The sequence below is a fragment of the Schistocerca gregaria genome, chromosome 2, assembly GCF_023897955.1.
Source record: "Schistocerca gregaria isolate iqSchGreg1 chromosome 2, iqSchGreg1.2, whole genome shotgun sequence".
NCBI lineage: Eukaryota > Metazoa > Arthropoda > Insecta > Orthoptera > Acrididae > Schistocerca > Schistocerca gregaria.
Window position 1 is genome coordinate 691,102,163 of NC_064921.1, and position 25,974 is coordinate 691,128,136.

Below are 25,974 nucleotides of genomic sequence, written 5' to 3' on the forward strand. Positions count from 1 at the left end.
TTGTCGACTTTAGGAGCGGGTCCATTTTAGAGTATCAATTTTATGTGCACTTCAAAGGTTCAGTTCCTACTATTTTTACAAAAATTTAAACTACCAGTTTTTAAAAAAATGATATTTTAGATGAAAGTTGAGACTTTGAAGTTTCAGAAAATAATTTTGGAGCCTACATTTATTTAATAGTATTAGAAGGCAGAAAAAAATTCTCTTCGTGTGTCGACTATAGATGCTCTTACCTTATTATATCTCACTTGTATATACAAAAAGGCGCGTATGTGCAGGTGGCTTAAAGTTTTTCCGTTTCAGAGCTCGTATCCAAAGCTGCCTCCGGTTTTCATCCTTAGGGAACCTATGAGTAGGAACGAGAAACAGTTACACTTACTTCTGTAACCGAATTATCACAGATACTTTCCAAAATGTAATATGAGTCTTAGTTTACAGGCATCAATTTCAACACTTTAATTTACGTGATACTCTATTTCAAGTGTGAAAAAACATATAAAAGTCACGCCAGCAGATTTCAATAAACGCATCTGCACTATCATAGAAACACTTACACGTGAAATGTAATGTCATTTCCCCCGACAAAACGCTGAGTACAGCCATAAGCGCAACACGAAACAACCATGGTTTGCCAGCATTCACATGACTTTAGCCCAGAGATGTTGGAGCCACGAAAATGACGTCAGGGCCAGTCTATTATATTTATGGTCGAAGGTTCGCTCTGTACCTTCGATTTGAGTGTCACGGTGTATTGTCTGAGTAGCACGTACAGTAACATCTTTGACTCTGATTCCAGTTCGCTCTGTACCTCCAGTTTGAGTGTCAAGGTGTATTGTCTACTCAGCTGATAAAGTATGGAATTTTCTACCCAGTACCGGCGTAGATTATTCTTTATACGCACCTACCAGTACCACACTTCCTATAGGTCCATGGGAACGTTGCCGACAACGTCAAAAGACGTCCGCAGCTCTCGTTGAAAATTCATCTGACATACGTTAACTGTGAGTTTTCTTTAGTCTGAAATTCCACATTTCTGTCTGATGCCTGGTAACGTACTTACCTCGAACGTTCTTAAACATATTGCACAGTTGTGTGATTTGCACCATGCTTACATACATTTCACCTTGCGTAATTTATTTAATATGGCTTTACATAACTCTGCTTTGCAAAAGCAAAGTGATTAAATTTCGTATCAGTGTGCAGGAAAGAGATATAATACAGGTCTCGTAGCGAAACAGAACAGATTTTCGTTGCCGTTGTTGCACAGGTGAAAATTTATATCAGAGCCATGACAGAACATTATTTTGTGGGTTTAGGGAACTGTCGACATTCATTTGTTTCTATATGAATTACGATTAGTGCCAGTAGGTGTTCCGTTTGTTGTACACATAATTTAGTATCAAAGTCTTGACTGTCGAAGATTATCAGTCACAGATGCAAGGTGACACCCCTTAGCACACGTTAGAATGTTGTTAGAAATTTCTGAACCATTCTACATTCATAGTGTTGCACAGAAACAGACCTTCTTCAGGAATTAGCGCAGTCATTACGCAAGAGCATTACGAAGTTACGCACGGAAGTTATATACTAAGAAGCGCAAACGTACATGTTACGTAATTAGAAGTTTAAATCGAGAAGGCTACACAAACGTAGGTTACTCATAACAGCTTATATACCAAAGTTATTCATTAGAAGTTCAAGCACAAACGTTTCATAAGCAGAAGTACAAATACAATAGATTACACAGCAATCACCTTTAGAAGCTCAAACCTCGAAGGCAACAAACTCAGCCTTTTTTTTTTTTTTTAATTGGGACTTATGAATAAGATGATTACAGTACAGGAAATGTTGGCTGACCCTCTATCAGATTTGTCTCGTTCATTTATTCATGCACCTGTCTGACTTCCGCATCTGTGTTAGAGGCACAATACATAAGCGTTTCAAACGTGAAATGATACAAATACTGGCTCCAGAGTTAGAGAACAGATAGCGTGTAAGACTTCATTCTCACTTCGCTAAATACTAATTGTAGCGGTAAGATTCCGGCAGTTACAACGGTAAGAATACCACGTGGGACGGAGAAAAAGCGTGATAGGCAGAAAATGTCGGGGAAGAGGAGGGTTGACTCTTTTGTATCTTCAGCCCAGTGGGTTCTAACAACTGACTTCACGTTTCACTTGTGAAGCTTCCAATTTTTACAGTGTGTTCCAATGTCGGGGAGGATACTCATCAGACGGTCAGGGAGAATGAGAAAAGCTCCAGTACTGGCCACTGCCTTGGGTCAGTGTGGGGTTCCTTCAGTGCTCCCGACTGCAGCTCGTGGTCTAGTGGCTAGCGTTTTGTCTCTGGATCACCGGGTCCCGGTTCGATTCCCGGCTGGCTTGGGGATTTTCTTTGCCCGGGGACTGGGTGTTTGTTGTGTCCTCATCATTTCATCATCATTCGTGAAAGTGGAAAGATTGGACTGTCTAAAGATTGGGAATTTGTACAGGCGCTGATAACCGCACAATTGAGCGCTCCACAAATCAAACAAATATCATCATCAACGCTCCCTTCCTCCAGTCTGAGAAGGAATATTTCAGTTATGGACTTCTCGACGTCGATGTTGTGGAGGATGGAGTTCAACTGAGAATGGAGACAGTTGGGGGACGGGCGTGGCCTTAAACAAGGAACCATCCCAACATTCGCCTCAAATGAACTCGGGAAAGAGTGGAAATTCCAAAGTTGAAAGGAGGGACAAAGATTTCAACTCCCGTCCTATAAAATGCTGTAGCCCATTGTACAGGTCACGACACCACCCTGATGAGCTAGGGGATCCACCAGCATTTTATTTACCGATTCTACATCTACATCTACACTCTGCAAACCACTATGAAGAGCATGGCAGAGGGTAGGTCCCATTGTACCAGTTATTAGGGATTTTTTCTGTTCCATTCACATACGGAACTGGGTAAGAATGACTATTTAAACACTCTGTGCCCGCTGTAATTAATGTGTTCTTGTCTTCACGATGACTGTGGAAGCCAGAATTCGCAGTATATTGGTAGAGTCGTCATTTAAAGCCTGTTCTTGAATCTAAGTACGTAGGCTTTCTCGAAATAGTTTACATCTCTCTTCAGGAGTCCTGTTATTGATATGCATATTCTTGGGAATGCAACAAGCTCTGCACATCGCAACACACCGCTTGTGACTATTGACGGTGAGTAGGATACGATTGTTTGCTCCTTTTTTGGGTGCACACAAATTGCAAAGACAACCCGTCAAAGTATATTAACGCTGATTAAAGCTGCAAAAATTCGCCAAAACGCAAACATGGATACATATCCTGGTACTCGTTCCGCTCAGAAAGAAAAGCAGTTATTAATTATTAGGATGACAATTCTATGAGCGACATTGTACTCATGGTTCGCCAAAAGGAGAGAACGAATCTAAGTAGATATTCACTTCAAACAAGAGCAAAAATCATTAATTCTCTTTGTTGATAGTTTAAGTAAACGTGAAGATTACCCATATCAAAAAGCGAAATGTTTAACGGATCCTGACCACAGCTGAAAGTTATAATAAACGTGTTCCGGAGAGTGCGATCCACTCACCAAGTCGTCTCCAGGAACGGTGTCTTGTGTAAACCTAGATTCCCTTGCTATTCGCCGTCGAATGGTGCATCTTTACAGAGTGGTGGGTGCCGTAACAATTGCAAAAACCGCCAGCGAATCGCCATGCGTTTTCCTAATCGGGAGGACAAAATTTTGAACAGAGGACGGTGGTAAAGTTCCACGTGTTTTGCGCGATGGCTTGCTTGACCAATCGTACAGTCGCCCTCACCGAAAAAAAAAAGTCGGGACATTCGTTGGCCACAAGCCACGTTTGAACAAAATTCAGCGGAGAGCTCCCAAGACCCTACGAAGAGGAGTAATAAAAAGTAATCTGACCATTAATGGTACATGTGCACATACAGTTACTCGCACGTCACACGCCTCAGAGCTTATTCATGGTGGAGATTACGGAAAAGGGGCAAATGAGTTTGCCGATGTGAAACACAAAAAAGTGATACATAAAAATGGGTTCGTTTGCAGTTCTTCTCTCACTATAGAAATATTATAACAAAACAAGTAAATAGAAGACCAGTCCGCCAGTCTAATTCAGAGAAGCAAGGTATTACAAATGATAATCTCATGAAAAAGGGCTAAAACAGGCGCTTTCAGACTGACTGCTTGTCCCTGTCCCACGCCCCAAGTCCGTCCTATTCTCCCAGTTCTGCTGCATGAAATATGTTGGAAGCAGAAGGGTTGTTAAACATCCTTCCTCGAATACCGGTTCTCTCGATTTACTCAGCAGATGTTTACGAGTAAAAGACCTTCCTTCCAAAAACGAAAATTTAATGCGTACCAGGGATCACTGTCATCAAGACGATTACCAGGCGTGCCTGTCATCTGGATTATATCGGTCTGTTACCATCCAAGCAAAGCGTCTCTCCATTCCTTAGATTTCTTCGGTCACACCTACTCGATTAGGATTCCAGCCACTGCGTACTTATTCTAGGAATGGTTGCAGTAACGTCTTGTATGAGCGATCTTAAGAGATGGACTGTAACGAGAATCTTCTCGACAGTAGAATTGTATTTACGTTCCCATTCTAAAGCGTGAGCTTGATTTCGCATTACTTTGCAGTGTTCTCCCTGGAATTTAAAATGAGATGACGGTAACTAGAGGCTAGCTACTGATCTTGTCTTGATAACAAGTTCCTCTCTCTGGCTGATTCTTTGCGTGAAACGTCTTTCCCTCCTGGAATGTCACATGCTTGAGCTTACTAAGTGCTCTAAGATTTAGCAGCAAGCTGTTAAAAGCTTTCTTTTCTTTTTTTACTACATTACAACCGGTTTCGACCCTAGGGGTCATCGTCTGGCTGAACCTGAATACGATACACAAACAAGAGCATACAATTTTTTAATAAGGGACAAGAGAAAATACATAATGCAATACAACGATCGTTAAAATAATCAAGCACTTACTTTTAAACTGTTTATGGTGAATAGCGTATCTTAATAGTTTTGAAAAATTTCATCTGGTTATTTTCTAAGAAAGTGTCTTTCGTACAACCTGTGCCGAAAAATTTCAGGAAGAGTTATAGTTAGTTAGTTACTTGTTCCGTAAATCACCTGAACGATTCTTTTATCGAAATAATGTGGAACGAGTCAGTTTACAGGAAATGTATGCAGGATGAGTGTTAACTTTCATCAACACGTTACTTCTTAGCCTTACTCATCCAGTTTTGCTTAAATCAACTATCTTTTTACAGGCTACCAGAAATTCATCCACGTAATAGAAGAAGTTGTCCAGGAAAAATAATTTTCATTTAGATTTATAACTTGCTTTGCACTACCTATCACAAGTTTTATGTTACTGGGAAAGTGAGAAAAGAGTTTGTTACTTCGTTTTGAGCTCCTTTCTGAGTTACAGACAGCTTTAATAATGAGTAACAAACTTTACTGTTTCCTGTAGTGTTGCAGGTATGGATATCACCGTTCTTCTCAAATTTTGATGGATTATTTATAATGAATATCTTTAGCGAATACATGTATTGCACCGGTGCAGCTAAAATCCCTGACTCCTTGAAAAGGTAACAAGATGATAACGCGGGTGAACACCAAATACCATACTGAAAGTTAAATGTATTAGCAATTGCGAATATGATTAGACTTCAGCTGCACGATGGATTAGTGACAAAGAGAATTTGTGCTGGGACGGGACTCGAACCTGCTGATCGCGAGCGATTCTATTAACCACCTGTCGCCGGCCGTTGTAGTCGAGCGGTTCTAGTCACTACAGTCTGGAACCGCGCGACCGCTACGGTCGCAGTTTTGAATCCTGCCTCGGGGATGAATGTGTGTGATGTCCTTATGTTAGTTAGGTTTAAGTAGTTCTAAGTTCTAGGGGACTGATGACCTCAGATGTTCAGTTCCATACTGCTAAGAGCCTTTTGAATCATTTGAACCTGCGCTGTCCGAGCACGCCTCCAGGACCAACTCAAATTTGTGTATCTGACTGTGTGTCTACGTCGTGCTCTCACAAGGTTACTGAAATTCCCATACAGGGAGAGACTTACGTTATTATTGTTGTGGCCTTGTCTAGGCATGAAATAATATATGCAGTGTCTGTGTAGTACGATGTACTACGCAATATCCTTCAGAGATACACGCATGTCTGAAGGACATCTTACAACATGGACACTGCAATTACTACATATTACATTTACTGCTCGCCTTTATGGAATAAATAATTTCTTATTGAGTGGAGAAATACGCCAAAAATGATTCCATAAGACTGGACTGATTGGAAACATGCAAAATAGCTGTGTCAGGAAATTGATTGTTTGTTTGCAAGACTGGCAGTTACACGAAGAGCAAAAGTATCTAAATTTAACTGTTTATGAGAAGCTCAGTAATATGCTAATTCCAGTTCAAGTATTCATCGAAATACACGCCCAGAAATTTGGAGCACACCACATTATTTACTGACTCCTGTTCATGTGCTGCCTCAGTTTGTTTGTATGACTGTTTGTTGTACAGAATCGAATATAATATATTTTCTCAAAATTTAGGGAGAGTACGTTTGACCAATTAACAATAATTTGAATTATGTCATTAACAGTCTCTTGTGAGCCTTTCTCTCTAATGGGATTTATTGTAAAACTAGTGTCATCTACAAAAAGGATCAATTATGATCGTTGAATGTCAAGGGGAAGATAAAGGTTTCAAATGGCTCTGAGCACTATGGGACTTAACACCTGAGGTCATCAGTCCCCTAGAAATTAGAACTACTTAAACCTAACTAACCTAAGGACATCACACACATCCATACCCGAGGCAGGATTCGAAACTGCGACCGCAGCAGCAGCGTGGTTCCAGACTGTAGCGCCTAGAACCGCTCGGCCACACCGACCGGCAGATAGATGTTTAACTTACCGTCGACGACTACAGTAAAATTAAACACCAAGTCATTACAAACGATCCACTTGCTCGGACTAGGGTGGTAAATCGGCTGTGTCCTTTTCAGAGGAACCATTCCGAGTTTTGCCTCAAGTGATAGATATAAATGGGAACAATAGAAAACTTATGTCCTAAAGGCTGAAAGGTGACTGGTCAACTGCCGTTGTTCAAATCAAATCGTTCTGGGCACTATGGGACTTAACTTCTGAGGTCATCAGTCCCCTAGAACTTAGAACTACTTAAACCTAACTAACCTAAGGACATCACAAACATCCATGCCCGAGGCAGGATTCGAACCTGCGACCGCAGCAGCAGCGTGGTTCCAGACTGTAGCGCCTAGAACCGCTCGGACACTTCGGCCGGCCCAACTGCCGTTGTCCCGGAAGCGAGCCCATTGCGTTAACCACCATCGCATCCAGCAATCTGATCAGTACACTGACGTGACGAGAGTCAAGGGTTAGCGATATGCATGTATACATGTCACGCTAGTATTGGGTATACAAGGTATAAAAAGGGAGCGAAATGACAGAGCTGTCATCTATATTTAGTTGATTCATGTGGAAAAGTTTTCGACAAGATTATGATAGCACGACTGGAATTAACAGACTTTGAACGCAGAATGGTACTTGAAGCTAGACGCATGGCACATTCCATTTTGTAAGCCGTTAGGGAATTCGGTATTCCGAGATCAACATTGTCAAGCGTGTGCCGAGAATACAATACTTCAGGCATTATCCTCTCATCAGGGAAAATGCAGTTGCTGATTTCCACTCTTAACGGCGGAAAGCAGCGGCATTTGCGTAGAGTTGTCACTGCTAACAGACAAGCAGTACTGCATAAATAAGCACAGAAATCAATGTGGGTAGTACAATGAACGTTTGCATTATGACAGTGCTGCGAAATGTGGCGTTAATAGGCTAAGGCAGCAGGTGACTAACGCGAGGGCCTCTGCTAACAGTACGATATCGCTTGCAGCGTCCCTTCTGTGCTCGTGACAGCATCGGTTCGACCCTAGACGACTGGAAAACCATCGCCAGGTCGGATAAATCCCGATTTCAGTTGGTAAGAGCTCACGGCAGGGTTCGAGTTTGGCGCAGACCCCACGAAACCATGGCTCCAACATTCAACGAGACATTGTACAAGCTGGTGATGGCTCCATAATGGCTCTGTTTATATGGAATGGTCAAACTGAACCGATTATTGACAGGAAACGGTTATGTTTGGCTCCTTGGAGATGGTTTGCAACCATTCATGGACTTCACGTTCCCAAACAACGATCTACATCTACGTGATTACTCTGCTATTCACAATAAAGTGCCTGGCAGAGGGTTCAATGAACCACCTTCGTGCTGCCTCTCTACCGTTCCACTCTCGAACGGCATGTGGGAAAAACGAGCGCTTCAATTTTTCTGTGCGAGCCCTGATTTCTCTTATTTTATCGTAATGATCATTTGTCCCTATGTAGGTGGGTGCCAACAGAATGTTTTCGCAATCGGAGGAGAAAACTGGTGATTGAAATTTCATAAGAAGATCCCGTCGCAACGAAAATCGCCTTTGTTTTAACGACTGCCACTCCAGTTCACGTATCATGTCTGTGACACTATCTGCCCTATTTCGCGATAATACAAAACGAGCTGCCTTTTCTGTACTTTTTCGATGTCATCCGTCAGTCCCACCTGATGCGGATCCCACGCGGCACAGCAATACTCCTGAATAGGGCGGACAAGGGTGGTGTAAGCAGTCTCTTTAGTAGACCTGTTGTACCTTCTACTTGTTCTGCCAATGAATCACAGTCTTTGGTTTGCTCTACCCACAATATGATCTATGTCATCGTTCCAATTTAGGTTATTTGCAATTGTAATCCCTAAGTATTTAGATGAATTTACAGCCCTCAGATTTGTGTGATCAAAATTTAGTTGATTTTTTGTAGTATTCATGTGAATAACTTCGCACATTTCTTTATTCACGGTCGACTGCCACTTTTCGCACCATACATACACTCCTGGAAATGGAAAAAAGAACACATTGACACCGGTGTGTCAGACCCACCATACTTGCTCCGGACACTGCGAGAGGGCTGTACAAGCAATGATCACACGCACGGCACAGAGGACACACCAGGAACCGCGGTGTTGGCCGTCGAATGGCGCTAGCTGCGCAGCATTTGTGCACCGCCGCCGTCAGTGTCAGCCAGTTTGCCGTGGCATACGGAGCTCCATCGCAGTCTTTAACACTGGTAGCATGCCGCGACAGCGTGGACGTGAACCGTATGTGCAGTTGACGGACTTTGACCGAGGGCGTATAGTGGGCATGCGGGAGGCCGGGTGGACGCACCGCCGAATTGCTCAACACGTGGGGCGTGAGGTCTCCACAGTACATCGATGTTGTCGCCAGTGGTCGGCGGAAGGTGCACGTGCCCGTCGACCTGGGACCGGACCGCAGCGACGCACGGATGCACGCCAAGACCGTAGGATCCTACGCAGTGCCGTACGGGACCGCACCGCCACTTCCCAGCAAATTAGGGACACTGTTGCTCCTGCGGTATCGGTGATGACCATTCGCAACCGTCTCCATGAAGCTGGGCTACGGTCCCGCACACCGTTAGGCCGTCTTCCGCTCACGCCCCAACATCGTGCAGCCCGCCTCCAGTGGTGTCGCGACAGGCGTGAATGGAGGGACGAATGGAGACATGTCGTCTTCAGCGATGAGAGTCGCTTCTGCCTTGGTGCCAATGATGGTCGTATGCGTGTTTGGCGCCGTGCAGGTGAGCGCCACAATCAGGACTGCATACGACCGAGGCACACAGGGCCAACACCCCGCATCATGGTGTGGGGAGCGATCTGCTACACTGGCCGTACACCTCTGGTGATCGTCAAGGGGACACTGAATAGTGCACGGTACATCCAAACCGTCATCGAACCCATCGTTCCACCATTCCTAGACCGGCAAGGGAACTTGCTGTTCCAACAGGACAATGCACGTCCGCATGTATCCCGTGCCACCCAACGTGCTCTAGAAGGTGTAAGTCAACTACCCTGGCCAGCAAGATCTCCGGATCTGTCCCCCATTGAGCATGTTTGGGACTGGATGAAGCGTCGTCTCACGCGGTCTGCACGTCCAGCACGAACGCTGGTCCAACTGAGGCGCCAGGTGTAAATGGCCTGGCAAGCCGTTCCACAGGACTACATCCAGCATCTCTACGATCGTTTCCATGGGAGAATAGCAGCCTGCATTGCTGTGAAAGGTGGATATACACTGTACTAGTGCCGACATTCTGCATGCTCTGTTGCCTGTGTCTATGTGCCTGTGGTTCTGTCAGTGTGATCATGTGATGTATCTGACCCCAGGAATGTGTCAATAAAGTTTCCGCTTCCTGGGACAATGAATTCACGGTGTTCTTATTTCAATTTCCAGGAGTGTATATCTTATCTAAATCATTTTGCAATTCGTTTTGATCATCTGATGACTTTACAAGATGGTAAATGACAGCATCATCTGTAAACAATCTAAGACTACTACTCAGATTGTCTCCTATGTCGTCAATATAGATCAGGAACAATAGAGGGCCTATAACACTTCCTTGGGGAACGCCGGATGTTACTCCTGTTTTACTCGATGACTTTCCATCTATTACTACGAACTGTGACCTATCTGACAGGAAATCACGAATTCAGTTACACAACTGAGGCGATACTCTGTAGGCACGCAGTTTGGTTAGAAGACGCTTGCGAGGAACGGTGTCGAAAGCCTTCTGGAAATCTAAAAATGTGCAGTGACTTTGACATCCCCTGTCGATAGCACTTATTAATTCATGAGTATAAAGAGCTAGTTGTGTTTCACAAGAACGACATTTTCTGCATCCGTGCTGACTATATGTCAATAAATCGTTTTCTTCGAGGTACTTCATAATGTTCGAATACAGTATGTTGTAAAACCCTACTGCGAATCGACGTTAGTGATACATACCTGTAATTCAGCTAATTACTCCTACTTCCCTTTTTCGGGTATTAGTGTGACTTCTGCAATTTTGCAGTCTTCAGGTACGAATTTTCCTGTGAGGGAGTGGTTGTATATGATTGCTAAATTTGGAGCTATTTTATCAGCATACTCTGAGAGGAAACTGACTGGTATACGTCCTGGGCCGGAGGCCTTGCCTTTATTAAGTGACCTAAGCTGCTTTGTCTCATCGAGGATATCTCCTTTTATGTTTCTGATCTTGGCAGTTGTTCTTGATTGGAATTCAGGAATATTTACTTCGTCTTCTTTGGCGAAGGAGTTTCGGAAAACCGTGTTTAATAACTTTGCTTTAGTGGCACTGTCATCAGTGACTTCACCGATGAAATTTTTGTGTAAAACAATGGGCCACATCACCGGGACATAGTTGTTTGCGATTGTTTTGAAGATTGAGGACAATTCGGGCGTATGGTTTGGCCACCCACATCGCCCGACAAGAATCTCGTAGAGCATTTATGGTGAAACGTCCCCTTAGAAAAACTAATGAATTATTGTACCGATAAACCTCTTACATTATTTCATTTTCAAACAGCTGAGTAGACCTGAACGTACTCAGACATTTCGCTCTTTACCTATTCTGATCAACACTAAACTGACACACAACGTTTTTAGCGCAACGCAGTCTGACTTTCAAATCCCTACAAAAGAATGGCCCTGACTAACATTAACCTATACCTTTCATGTATCACTTACCTCACAAAAATCTTCGTCACTCCAACTACTGCAATACAGCGAGCGCCAATACTGCCAGCTAAATAAAAGATTCAAACTACTGAAGACAGTAACTACTGATGGGCATCGTTATCAAATGAAAGATTTTGATAAAGAACAAACAATGTGTTTACCTTAACAGTGTTCAAAAGTCATAATACATATAGCAGTTCATGGCATCAAGTCTTACAAATTTACTGTCTCTGATGGACACACGTCCAGATCATCCGCTCTCAAAACTCCGTCATTTCTCTCCCCTCATCCACCACTGCTGGCGGCTGATGACTGGGTGTTGTGTGCTGTCCTTAGGTTAGTTAGGTTTAAGTAGTTCTAAGTTCTAAGGGACTGATGACCATAGATGTTAAGTCCCATAGTGGTCAGAGCCATTTGCCCCATTTGAGGAGGCATCCCCCGACTTTTGCCACCCCAGTGTGAGACGGACCCTGGTGACGTTGGTGAGTGCCAGTGTCCAGCCTGCCAAAAGCGTGGCAAACAATTGGCGCCAAGAGTCACTCTCAGAGAGAGAACCCGTTCTTCCGCTCGGGCGCGCGGCCTTCCAGCGGGTGCTCGCCGCCGCCGTCCGCCCTCGCGCTCGCACGTGTCCCCTTCCAGCGGCTCCAGCGGCGGCCGGCGGCGCACGCAGACCGCAGACCGCGCCGCCCTGTCTCGGCGGCCGCAGCATCCCGCGTCCAGAAGCAGCTACCGCACACTCGCTATGGACGCCGGCAGGAAGCGCACGCGCGCCAACCCGCGCAAGACGGCCAACCCGCTGTCCGTGCTCTGCTTCTGGTAAGTCGCCGGCCACCGGCTACCCGGCAGCCGCTCTTCGCAGCTCTCGGCGGTACTGGGCAAATTTCACACACTGCCCGAGACGTGCGCTGCGGCGCCGTTGCCACCTGCACTATAGACGTTCAGCTGTACCATCCGTATTCAAGTGAGCACTTATTTTATAGACATGCTACGACAAAGGCGTCTGAGGTAAAAATGGTTTCGGCATTCTGCAGATGTCTCTATTACCCGTGCGTGTGAAGTTACCAGCGCTGAACGAAATGAACACGGTGGAAGAAAAAATACAGGCCGTCGGTATCCCGTCTCAAAGCTACTGAACTAACTTCGATACTAATAAGTAGAGGATTCCGGAATAGCTTGTTAGTATTTAATAGCCTCTTTGTTACATCGTTACTCTCCTACAAACCAATAATCAGTAACTGAAATCAAATTAAGAATAAGTAGTATCAAAAACCAGTTGCAAAACAAAAAAATTTTGAAATGCAAGTTATTCTCATCTTACACAAATACTCAATTTCAAGACAAGAAAAATTGATAACACGTTAAAGAAACTCGATTCATTTGCAAATATCAGGTGTTCCGTGGTAGATCTTCTTCCGTACGAACTATTACTTAACTGTCCACGCGTTACGTAACTACTTTTTAAAGTGTTCAAATGTCTCTGAGCACTATGGGACTTAACATCTGAGGTCATCAGTCCCCTAGAACATAGAACTACTTAAACCTAACTAACCTAAGGACATCACACACATCCATGCCCGAGGCAGGATTCGAACCTGCGACCGTAGCAGTCGCGCGGTTCCGGACTGAAGGGCCTAGGACCGCTCGGCCACCGTGGCCTGCTTTTAAAGTGTTCTGTAATTTACTCACCACAAAACTCTGTAATTAACAGTGAACTATATCCTCCAAATAGCTTTAACATATAATACAGCACTTAAATATGTAGAACTCGTAATATTTACAAGCGCTCCACACAACAGAACCTCAGCAGCCGCAACAACAAAAACAGTATATAATGCCGGGAACTGCTTACGGCGGTCCCCATGTGATTCTAAAGTTACCCATTAGATTGAAACACGGTCCAGGAAACATCATGTGTCCCTACTTACAGTGACCTCCAGGTACAACACTCTGCCCTACAATATAATCGAATGGGTAGCAAAATACAGTGTGACTTCCACCTTCGTTTTGACACGTGTGCCGCTTTTCGTACCTGTTCCGTGATATCTCAAATTACTTTGGCTTTGTTAGCGGACGTTACGTTCACAAAACTGCACCAGAGCAACAATGCATAATTACTAGTGCTTTTGGCAGCTAGAAACTGCGAAATTCGAGCATTACAGTAACATTTTACATCGTGCAATGTGGTGCTGATGGTAAACACTAGTCTTACATTCGGGAAGAGCAGGGTTCTAATCGCGTTCGGCAATTTTGATGCAAGTTTTTCGTGCTTCCACAAAGCCGTTTCAGACTGATGCTAGAGTCCTTTGTTGATTTGCTCATGTATCCTTGTTCATAAGCGACTGCTTCTTCTCTTTTCTTTATTTCCTCTTTCCCTATTAAGTTGTCTTTCCAACGTGCTGGCCCTGTTTTCTATATCTTGATGATTTGAGAGCTTCGCACTAGTGTTCGTAGCAGATATAGAATCAGTTCTTCATTTATATTGCGTACTGAGGGAAACGAATTAAGTGAAATGTCGTCATACTACCGGCAACCATTTGAAACAAAATTGGGAGTGAAGAAATTTAGTGATTAGCGAACGCTGTAGCAATTCATAAATTGATCGCTAGTATCATGTTAAATATCTCCGATTTTCCTTCAAAAATCTGCCAGATTACATCGATCTGCTTTTTAAAGACTGCACTTCTTCTAAGCGCTGGCATCCATTTTGTGGTGGAAATCCCTGGGATGGTTCGAAGTATATACTCGTATTAAGAGCGCCGGCTTACACATCCGGGTGTTTCTCTTTATGCCACGTAATGGCCTCAGATACCTGTGATAGGACGCCTCATCTACTGGAAAGATTGCGAAGGTCTGGTTACAAAACCTCCGACAGACATTTCCTATACTGCTTGTTAAAATAGATTCCCTTGAGTTTTGGAAAGACTCTCCCAAATTTAGAAACACTTCCAAAGACCGACTGGCAATCAAGCTCACTAGCGAGTGGCTGATTTATTCGAGTGGCTCGTTTATTTATGACTGTCCTACATTGTTACATACATCCTAAAGCGTAAAAGTCGTTACACTTGCAGCTTGGAAGTAACAAAGGTGCGCTTTGTTCGAAAACTCTAACACTATTACATAATTGTTAAGCAGGTCTGTATTGATCTCTTTTCAATATTTATTTTTCCTATTTTCTCATGTTACTGGGAGTTCAATACCGTTTTGCCCTCCTTTGGCGAGACAGACAGAGATAGAACACTGTAGATGAATAACATACATAAATGGCAACAGTGGAAAAGTAAGGCTTGGGTTCTAACGTGTTTGCTACCTTAAATGACTTGATACTAGGCGATATTTCGCGTGTAGAACCGTACTAGTATTCACAACAAATCTTGTTAATTCACATCCGTAATCTTTAGTAAACTATGGAATGTTAATCTTTTTAACAATTGCTATATCAACGAACTGGAAATTTCCTCTGTATGTTAATTACAAAGACATGCATACACTATTAATGTATTAACTATGACCACTCACGCCCACTTGCTTAAGTGACTTTACACATGCAACGAACCTAAGGCGCGGAAATATTATAAAACCCGTGATAAAATCGAAATGAAGTTTCATAGTAGACTCAGCAGACAGTTAAATGAGATCTGACATTATCGATTCAAAACATGCCTCCCTCAAAATGGATTACAAGATGAAAAACTATAAAACACTTTAATATGCGTCAAAAAGGAAAATCATTTTCACAGTCATCGTAAAAGAAACGAAATGGCTCAATTAATTATTACAATAATTATTTTGAGTATGCTTTACATTACGTAATTTTGTCCTTTGTCTTATGTTACGTAATCCATTTTCTGTAATGTCTCACAGTTACAGTTCAGAACATCGAAAACGTGTAAATCAACTTGTATTGAGTGTAAAATTGCAATAAGCCTGAAACAAATAATAATTATTTTCTTACTTCTAAAGGAAGCCAGAATTTCAGTTATGCTACGCTGTTCAAAACATATTGTACTTTTGTCTATGTGCACAAAAACTGATTACCACTCGAATTTCGGAAAGTTCATTGAAGCAAGGGACATATCCTATTCGTCATAGTCTCATTGCTTTGCAGTTTCAGTACCGCATTTCTCTTCGTCTAAAAGCTCGGCGCCCGTAAAAGGTTGAACGCAAAGTGCTTCACATTAGTTTTTATTGAAGCATGCCTTCCAATACTAATCTAATCGTTCTCAATCTTTATGACTTTGTGTAGGTAGTATCACGCGAAGTTGCTTCGTTACACAACACACCAGCGCGAACCAATAGTCTTAAACGGTTGCGTAAGCACCTGCCAGATCCTTTACGTAAAAATGAAGAAAGCAACTGAGAATTCTGTACCATTCTGCACACTCAGATCCTTACTGATCTGTTTCATAAGACTACTTGCTGTTCTGCTATGAACTAGTAGTGCCTAGGTATATGAAGCAAAATTCTTTCTTTTTTTCACGCAGATTCAGTGTCTGTTCTGCTTGTATCAGGAGCATTTAACAAAAAATTTAGGAGAAGAGCACTTTCTATAAGTTAAGTGTGTGTTCACATTGATTGTAGGCTTTCATTGTGCCTCTCGTGTAACAAAAAAAAAAGCGTGGACTAGACAATTTGCACAATGCTAGGAAGAAATAATAACAATAATAAACGATATATTCAAGAACAACATGATTAATAAAATCAATAACTGCTGACGTACTGTTGGAAGAGTTTCCAAAACTTCATATATTTCTTTAATATTTACTGTAACAGTCTCGGCTGCAATGAGTCACACTTGATAACTAGCTTTGCTCAAATGACAGAAGCCACGGAATGTTGACACAGATGTACTTTAGCGCTGTTCATTTCATTTTGTAACTTATGACTACGTTCTTTTTAAATAATTTTGGCCTTTCATAACTCGTGTTTTACACATCAGAAAATTATCATCAAAGGTGACAAACTAGTTATTAAACGTGACTAATAATTACAGCTGAGACTACTACAATAATTATATTAATAATTATTAGACAGTAAACAGCAGAAGGAAGAAGAAAATTTCGCAGTCTTAAATATTTTATTCAGTGCGGTGTTGAACGCAACATAAATTTACTTCTGAACGTACGTACATGCGTAAACTGTTCATTGCCAGATGTCACAAGTACGTACAGGACGAGGTTCGTGTGGTAGGGGAGAGTGCTATACCTGGAGGATAGTGTAGCCAGGAATACAGAACGCTTCCTGATCGGTGTTTCAGTCTAGTGACTGATTTTAGCATCACATGAAGGACATGTTTCGTGAGACATGAGATTTTGTTTTGTGTAGCGTTTGTAAATATCACGAGTTCTACACAGTTCAGTGCTGTAATTATTAAAGCTATTTGGAGGATATTTTTAAGTCTTCAACTACAGAGTTTTATGGTAACTGAAATTATGTATATTTTTAAAACCAGTTACATAATACGTAAATGCTTAAGCCTTACTTGGTCGGTCGTGCACCATCTTGTACCTTAAAACGGAAGATCTTCCACCATGGAACACGTGATATCTATCAATGAACCTAATTTCTTTAACGTCTTAACAGTTTTCCCTGTTTTCAAAATGGAAATTTGTGTCAGTTGACAAATGCTTCTATTTCAGTTTATTTAACTGGTTTTTGATGTTACTTCTTCAGTTGATTTCACGTAATGATTATTGGTGTGTAGTAGATCAGTAATGTAATACATAGACTACTAAGTACCATATTAACATGATTTTTCTCGATTGCAGTGCTTTTTAATCTCAATAGAATTTTTTTTAATTCTTCTGGGTCTGCAGCATATATGTGTCTTATAAGAACATTATGTGAACATTAAGCCAAAACGCTGCATTGTACAGCAGTTGTGATTTTTGTGACTTTATTTTCATTAGCTATATGCCTATTTCGGCTCAAAGGCCACTTTCAAGCACTCGGCAACAATTAGATCGTATATCTATGAGTTTAGGTAATAAATAATTATTTTGTACATTTGGCGTAAGAATTATTTCGATATTAGGTTGTTGACGCTCTTGCTGTCAGATATATTACTTGGTTCGTATTTAAGCAAAACACAAACGAAATTATAAATATCTCGTTAAGTAATATCTCAGAAGTGGAATGTTTCTTTGTTGTCCACTATCGTTAAGATCTTGTTAACATTTTGTAAGTCTGACACCTTCGATTTGTCACCGATGTTACATGGATACAGATTTGTTTTTATAAGTCTGTGGAGTTGTATGACAGTGAAATCTTTTTGGTGTTCGTTTTACGAAATTATCCGTGGTCAATAATTTCAATAAAATTATCAAAATAGTTTTTATGTTTTGAATCGGTTTCTTCGTTTAAAATTTTTTCTGGATATTTGCGGGTGTGTATATAGATTTCTATCTCTTCCAGAAAGTTCAATTTTGGGCCTTTTGGTGTTATGTGGAGAATTTGCGTCGATTTTTCAATGTAGTTTATGTTTTGATTTTCAGTTGTTACATGTTTAAATAATGTAGATGGGTTTGTGTCACTGTTTCTGGTATGTTCTCGGTATCTAATTTGGAGATTGCTGCTTGTTTGGCCTATATATTTGTTCCTAGACTCAAGATCATGTTGTACCTTGGAACAGTTTGTCACACTTGGAAAATGTATTTTTCCCGGAGTAATTTTTGTATTTCAGAAAAAAGATTGCAGCACACTTAAAGCAAATGCTATCATTTAGAAATGGAGTAAGAAGATATATTAAACTTCTGTTCGGGACTGGCTAGAGACAAAAGTCAGAAAACAAAAAGGATGACAAAAGACCAAGAGTACCAAGAACCGAGGGTGAAGTTTAAAACCTACGCAGAAACTGAAATACATATTTATGTAATACTGTAATAATTATATCGTGATTCCGATACTGGAGAAGCGATTGACAGGCACAATAAGGATGAAATAGCTTCCACCTCCAGCTTTTCTGCAAAAGGACCTCCGTATTTTGACACGGCGTGGGCAGCGGACGTTGCCTGCACTTGCCGCTTTAGGCAGACCCGCTGCCGTGGTTACATAACTGCTGGCGTGAAAGGTGAGCTGCAGTTTAACGATTCTGTACGCTGCATCACTGACTCATAACGTGTTCCTGCCAGCTGAAGCTCGAAATCCCTCCATTCTAGTTTGTTGTAATTTCAAGCGAGGCTCCTACAAACTTATATTTCATTTTCGTCTGTGCTTCGCTAGCTCTCTGAGGGGGAAGCGCGCATTACCACTGACGACAGTCTTGGACGGCTTTGGAAACTGTGTTACGTAATGTATATTCCAAGTTCTTATGGAGTGAGCAAGGGGAAAAACTGAAGCGTAAGCTGAGACAACTGTTCGTCGAATCGAAGCATCAGCTTTTCGGCCGTAATCAAAAAGTCTGTCGTTCTCAATTACAGACATTAAGTGTGACCAAGTTAGTACTTTGTTTGTTTGCTTAAAAGCAGGTCGGGTGGTCAGAGGCGGCGAAGGTCAATCAATTTGTGAACAGTGTAACACTTCTTGCCAATTTATTCATTTAGTTACGTAATTACAGTTACATAAGAGTGATAATTATTAGTTTCATGGTCAAAACTCGTGGGAGAAGAACATTGAATATTTCCAACGAAACAGGCTTTCTTATAGATATGAATACTTCCAACGAAACACGCTTTCTTATAGATATTCGTGCAAGAACCTGCAATAACTTGCAGTTTTTCGTTCAATTTATCATCATCATGCTGCATCTCAAAACATCGACCAGTTGAAGTGACACAGTAGTTAACCAGTGGATCTTACTCGCGAGGAATGGGATACACGTTCCCCCAATCACAGCTTAATTTAAACCTTTCAGAACCGCTGGCTACAATTGTGTGCATTAAAGTTTACTGGATTTAGCTACAAGAAAAATATTTTTCAGCGATGGAAACCTGATGCACACGTTTGTGAATTTTTCGTTTTTTCCTAGTGAAAAAGTGCTACCACCTGTTGTGCATCAATGTAAGAATATCAGTAAGTGAATATAGCACTGCTCAGCACCTTGTGTTCATCAGAAAACATTTTATTGTTTTTTTTACATGGTAATTATTGAATCATCAGTTTATTTATTACACCACTGATTACTTCAAAATTAATTATTTTTTGAAACATAGATACACGTATATGTACAAATATTACTTATAAAAACATTAAAATATCATCTATGAGCATGAGAGCTTAAAAAAAGAGTTTCCACCTTCCAGCAAAATTTTGGTCTTAAAAGATTAAGTTTTCCTGGATTTTCATAATCACTGAAGGCGGTATTGAGATGTATTCCTCAACCAGGCACTGCCTTTTGTTTTCGTCACTTGTTCAGTCCAATATCGGCCGCGTTAAACTCTGCACTTCTGCGCTTCTTTTTCATAACTTCGTGATGATCCGTAACATCTGCAGAAATGAAGTGATCTCCAAATTAGAGGGAGAGTGGTAATATCTGCCACGTGTATTTCTTAACATCTTGAGAAAAACGTGTAACTTGCAAACTGTAATACTTTCAAAGTTTAAATTCGGCGAATTAATTGTCATTCGTGAACTCCTTAAGTAGCCAGCTTATTCGGCGATCTGAAGCCGTCGTCAGTTTTGAAACTCAAACGGAAGGGAACAGTGAAAAAATACTTTGTAGCGTTTTTATAGCACGTACATCTTTCGTAATTAATAATATAATGCTCTGTTTTATCCTTTGAATTAACAATGTGAGAACGTAAGTGGTTATACAAGTTGAGGCATTATGGTGATGGTCCAGAATCAGTGTTGTGGTTCTGTTCTGCAGGTCTTTGTTCATACATTTCGTCATCCACATCTGTAGTCACATACTGAATCACTATGCTGTTTTCAATCACATGTTTATAGTAGTGCATACGAGTATCGTTTACCCATTGCGCACCAAAATGGTTCACCGACGTTTTCTGAATGTCAACCACCTTTGCCTCTGGAACAGGAATGCTAATTGGCAATGGTTTTAGGTGCACAGAAGACCCATGTTTTGGATTTATTTAGGAAGTGGACGCCGAGGTCCTTTCCTCGCGTCGCCTGGGCTCTGCTGTGTATCGGTTTCTGTGCTCTTCATCTTGGCTGTCAACACACACAGTACTCAGAACTACAACTCACAAAACACTGTCTGGTGCCTGCTCTAACACCCTAGATGCAAGGCAGTGAGAGTGGCATGACCTGGCACGAAACATTATGACTGGTGCGTACACGACGCATATTTTGCAACGGGAAAAAATGGAATAGTTCTGTTCACGTTGTAGGATTTGAAACACGTTAATACTGCTTTGTTTCCTTCAATAATAATAATAATAGTCTTATCGCAGCCTTCTGGGTGATCTTTGGGGTCAATGCGTGACCAGGGAAACATCGTCTTAAGAGTGGTAGTTGTCCGTTCCCATCAGTTTAGTAGATGTGTAGTATAGATGATTACAGTTAGTGCTTGTGTAATGTAGTTTTCCCTGTTGTCATTGACGAGGTCACGATTGAGAAGGAAAAGTGTGAAAACAGTTGTCGACACTTAAAGTCTCTCCAGATGAAGTGTGAGGCTTGCGATAAGGGTAGCGTGGTCCGCTTCAGAGAGGAACAGATGGGAAAATACGTACGACCAAACGAAAATAAAATCTGACACACTAAATATAAATGCAAACAGTATAGCTGTGTTAAAATTCATGGGTTCCCGGGTTCGATTCCCAGCGGGGTCAGTGATTTTCTCTGCCCCGTGATGGCTGGGTGTTGTGTGATGTCCTTAGGTTAGTTAGGTTTAAGTAGTTCTAAGTTCTAGGGGACTGACGACCTCAGATGTTAAGTGCCATAGTACTCAGAGCCATTTGAACCTTTTTTTAAATATAAAATTCAGGAAACACACACACACCTCACGCACGCACTCACTCGCACGCGCTCGCACACGCGCACGCACACACACACACACACACACACACACACACACACACACACACACACACACACACACACACACACCTACATTTTACTTGTTCGTGCTGTCGTTATCGCCCCTCGAAAGAGGAAGTCAGTTCAATATTCTCACTCGACGGACGTATCGACGTTAACAACAAAGAAAACGCTAAACGAACCATTTGGTACGTACCTTCCTTCCCCCATCCCAAGAAATTATGCGAAGAATATTCCTTGTACCACAAATATACTGGTCGCTTCACCGTCAAGGGCCAAAGAATCATGACAATTTAGTGACTCTGGCCACAAAAGTGATTACTCGTTTCTTTTACTTTCGCGTAGAATACCAATCAGCAGAGTTCATAATTAAGGTTTTAAGGCAAATTATCTTTCGCCCCAGAGTACTTGCTTTTCTCTCAATTTACACGACGACGAACTCGTAATGGCTGTATACCTGGAAATAGCCACTGCTGCTGCCCGCGTGATTCAGACAGCAGAGACGGATTACAATTCCGCAGACGTCTACGGCTGCTATTAAACTCGTGAACCCTCCGTTGCTGTCTGCTCGCTTCAGGAGCGGTGCTAACTGGGACAGCGGGTTGCTGTGTTTCTCAACAGAAATGCCGCATCGCTGCCTCGCCGCAGATGCACCGCCGGTGCGCTTCTGTCGTACAAGGTACGGAAAGGCCTTCAGCGTAAGCGACCTGTGTTAAATAGTACGTGCAACAGCAAAAGCAAGTTCAGTGCTGTTTTTACAGACAGCGGCGTTCACAGTCCACCCCTTTCTAGCCTCTTACGTAGAACATGCCTGAACAATTATTTACCATTTGAAGTCCCGGCGGAGGTTCGAGTCCTCCCTCGGGCATGGGTGTGTGTGTTTGTCCTTACGATAGTTTAGGTTCAATAGTGTGCAAGCTTAGGGACTGATGGCCTTAACAGTTAAGTCCCATAAGATTTCACACACTTTTTTTTTTTAAGTACACACGATTAACACGCTTAAAGATGTCAGCACAAGGTTTTCGACTAGTTTAGCTATGTGACGTGAGGCGTGATTAACACTAGTAGTTTTTCTATCTACCTAATGATTCAATTTACTGGGATAATATCGGTTTGAAGCGTTCTCGGTAAATTCTCCAAAAGAAGATTACTGTGATACAGTGATTTCTAATGCTTGTTGAGAAATGTTTTGTAAAAATATCCTGAACAGAGTAAAAATCGTACGAACAAATGAAACGCAGTTTCAGTCCCGTTAGTCGATATTTATCTGGCCATGAGCTGTTGTGTGTCGCAGCCTTGGCTTTCGCTGTCAACGCCTCGCCTGAACATTACTTCGGAGTACAATCCAAACATGACATGCAGGACGTCCCTGAACTCGTATTTTCAATAGCAAATGAATATTTAAAAAAAAATTCATAGCCTCGTAACAAAACGAAATATCACGGGTGATAAGAATTACGACTTCTCAGTTTTCAAAAATGTAATATTAAGACTAAATATAGCTTTTCTCACTGGTTCATCCAGACTTGTCTAAAACCATGTCTCCATCACCGAGTCATGTCTCTAGAGCAGAGTTTCCCGAACTGTGATATCTCACGGTTGATAAAAATTTCAGCTTTTGACTTTTCTGGTATTCCGCGGGAAGTTAATAAGTGTTCGGCAGAAAACTATTAATAACATGCCTGTTTTTTCTGACATTTTGACGATACTAATGACCTTTTAAAATTTTATTATGATTTCTGTATTACTAATTAAAATTTAAAACTGAAGCAATCACTGTATAAAATACATTATTCTCATTTTTTAAATGTTTATTCACGTTCAAAATAAACAAGGTGAGCTATCAGCGTAACAGGATCCTCAAAGTGTTCCGTCAGAGGTTGGGAACCTCTTCTCTAGAGTGTAGAACGACCAAAACTACTGCAATTCCGAAAATGGTGGAGCTCACTCTGAAATGTTGTTGGTGTGACTGGTTGCTCCTTTTGTAGACTAGAATCGAGGTGTTGGCTCTGTATGTTACGCCATACCTCTGGAACGCTAGGAACAATTTCAATTACATTTGTGAGTTACTACCTACACAAAAGAGAGTGACGGAGAACTATTTAAGTAAGACATCCGTAGGATCCACCGGGGTGTCAAATTTAGTTTACCTCTGACAGAAACAACGGCTCTAAAACACCTGTGTATCGAATAGAAATGACTTTGGATGACAGATGCAGGTACCTCAGTCCATACAGGTACATGAGAGCCATGTGCTTGAACAATCGCAATGGGTGGGAAGCGATGGCGCAGCAATCTTTCGGCATCTTCATCTCAGGGTAGCACTTGCACCCTACGTCCTCAATTGTTTGTTGGATGTATTCTAATCTTTGTCTTTCCCCACAGTTTTTACCCTCTGCAGTTCCCTAAAATACCATGGAAGTTATTACGTGATGTCTTAACGCATGTCCTTATTCTTATCAGTGTTTTCCACATGTTCCTTCCTTCGCCGATTCGGCGGAGACCCTAACTTATCTTACCAATCCATTTGGTTTTCAAAATCCTGCAGCATCACATTCGAATGCTTTGATTCTCTTCTATTTCGTTTTTGTACATTCACAGAAATTTCTTCCCCAAAATAATGCAAATGTTTGATATCAGTAGACTCCTCTTGGCCAGAAATGTCTTCTTTGCCTGTGTTAGTCTGCTTTTTATTCCTCCTTGCTTCGTCCGTCTTGGGTAATTTTGCTTCGAGGATAGCATAATTCCGTAACTTCTCTACTTCGTGATCCTCAATTTTGATGTTAAGTTGCTCACTATTTCTTTCGGTTTACTATCAGTTCATATTCTGTGCTCAATGAACTGTTCATTCCATTCAGCGGATTCTGTAATTCTTCTTCATTCTGGACTCGCATTCTGGAGGACGACGTTCCAAACCCTTGTCCGGCCATCTTGATTTAGGTTTTCCGTTATTTCCCTAAACCGCTTCAGGAAAATATTGGGATGGTTCCTTTGAATGGGTACTGCCGACTTCCTTCACCATCCTTCCCTAACCCGATGCGACCGATGACCTCTCTGTTAGGTCCTCTCTTCCATATCAACCAACCAACCAATGAAACTTCCTGGCAGATTAAAACTGTGTGCCCGACCGAGACTCGAACTCGGGACCTTTGCCTTTCGCGGGCAAGTGCTCTACCATCTGAGCTACCGAAGAACGACTCACGTCCGGTACTCACAGCTGTACTTCTGCCAGTGCCTCGACTCCTACCCTCCAAATTTTACAGAAGCTCTCCTGCGAACCTTGCAGAACTAGCACTCCTGAAAGAAAGGAGACGAGGTACTGGCACAAGTAAAGCTGTGAGTAGTGGACGTGAGTCGTACTTAGGTAGCTCTGATGGTAGAGCACTTGCCCTCGAAAGGCAAAGGCCCCGAGTTCGAGTCTCGGTCGGGCACACAGTTTTAATCTGCCAGGAAGTTTCATATCAGCGCACACTCCGCTGCAGAGTGAAAATCTCATTCTGGCAACCAACCAATCTTATTCACACTCAGTGATGGTAACAACGTCATCAGTGTACCTCATCACTGAAAATCTTCCACACCGAATTTTAATCCTACTCTCCAACCTTTATTTTCCGTATGTGGCAACCAAACGACTATTTGAGTTGGTGTGTAGAATCTATGAGACTGGCGACGTACCAGCAAACTTTCAGAAAGATATCATCCACAAAATTCCGAAGATAGTAAGACCAGATAAGTGTGAGGACTATCGCACAATCAGCTTAACAGTTCATGCATCCAAGCTGCTGACAAGAATAATATGCAGAAGAATGGAAAAGAATATTGATTATCAGTCAGATGACATCAATTTGGCTTTCGGAAAGATATAGGCAGCAGAGAGGCAGTTCTCGCGTTGCGCTTGATAACGGAAGCAAGACTGAAGAGATATCAAGACCCGTTCATAGGATTTTTCGACCCACAGAAAGGGTTTGACACTGTGACGTAGTGCAAGATAAACGAAATTTTGAGGAAAATGGGAGTAGTCTTTGGGGAAACACAGGTAAAATACAATATGAATGAGAACCAAGAGGGAACAATAAGGTTGGAAGACAAAGAACAAGGTGGTCGCATTAAAAAGTATATAAGACAGAAGTGAAGTCTTTCGCCTCTACTGTCCAATCTATACGTCGAGGAAGCAACGACGGAAATAAATGAAAGGAATTAAAAGAAAGGTAACGCTTTACCGGATGTTTGCAATTGGGGAGAGATCTACAGAACTTAATGGCCAGGGCAACAGTCAAAAACGTTCTGTGTCGAGACACGTTAGGACAATATGTAGTCTTACGTTATCTTGTTGGAAGATAATGTTACAGAGACTTCGA

General features: G+C 41.9%; 1 protein-coding gene across 1 annotated transcript in view; it reads left to right on the forward strand.

Annotated features, from left to right (window-relative positions):
- Positions 1–12,362: 12,362 nt before the first annotated feature.
- The window catches only part of LOC126334775 (ATP-binding cassette sub-family C member 4-like), a 286,690-nt gene continuing 273,078 nt past the window's right edge, over positions 12,363–25,974 (forward strand). The window contains exon 1 of the mRNA XM_049997363.1: positions 12,363–12,499. Coding sequence (XP_049853320.1) covers positions 12,426–12,499 — 74 coding nt within the window. The 5' untranslated portion in view covers positions 12,363–12,425. The remainder of the gene's footprint in view (positions 12,500–25,974) is intronic.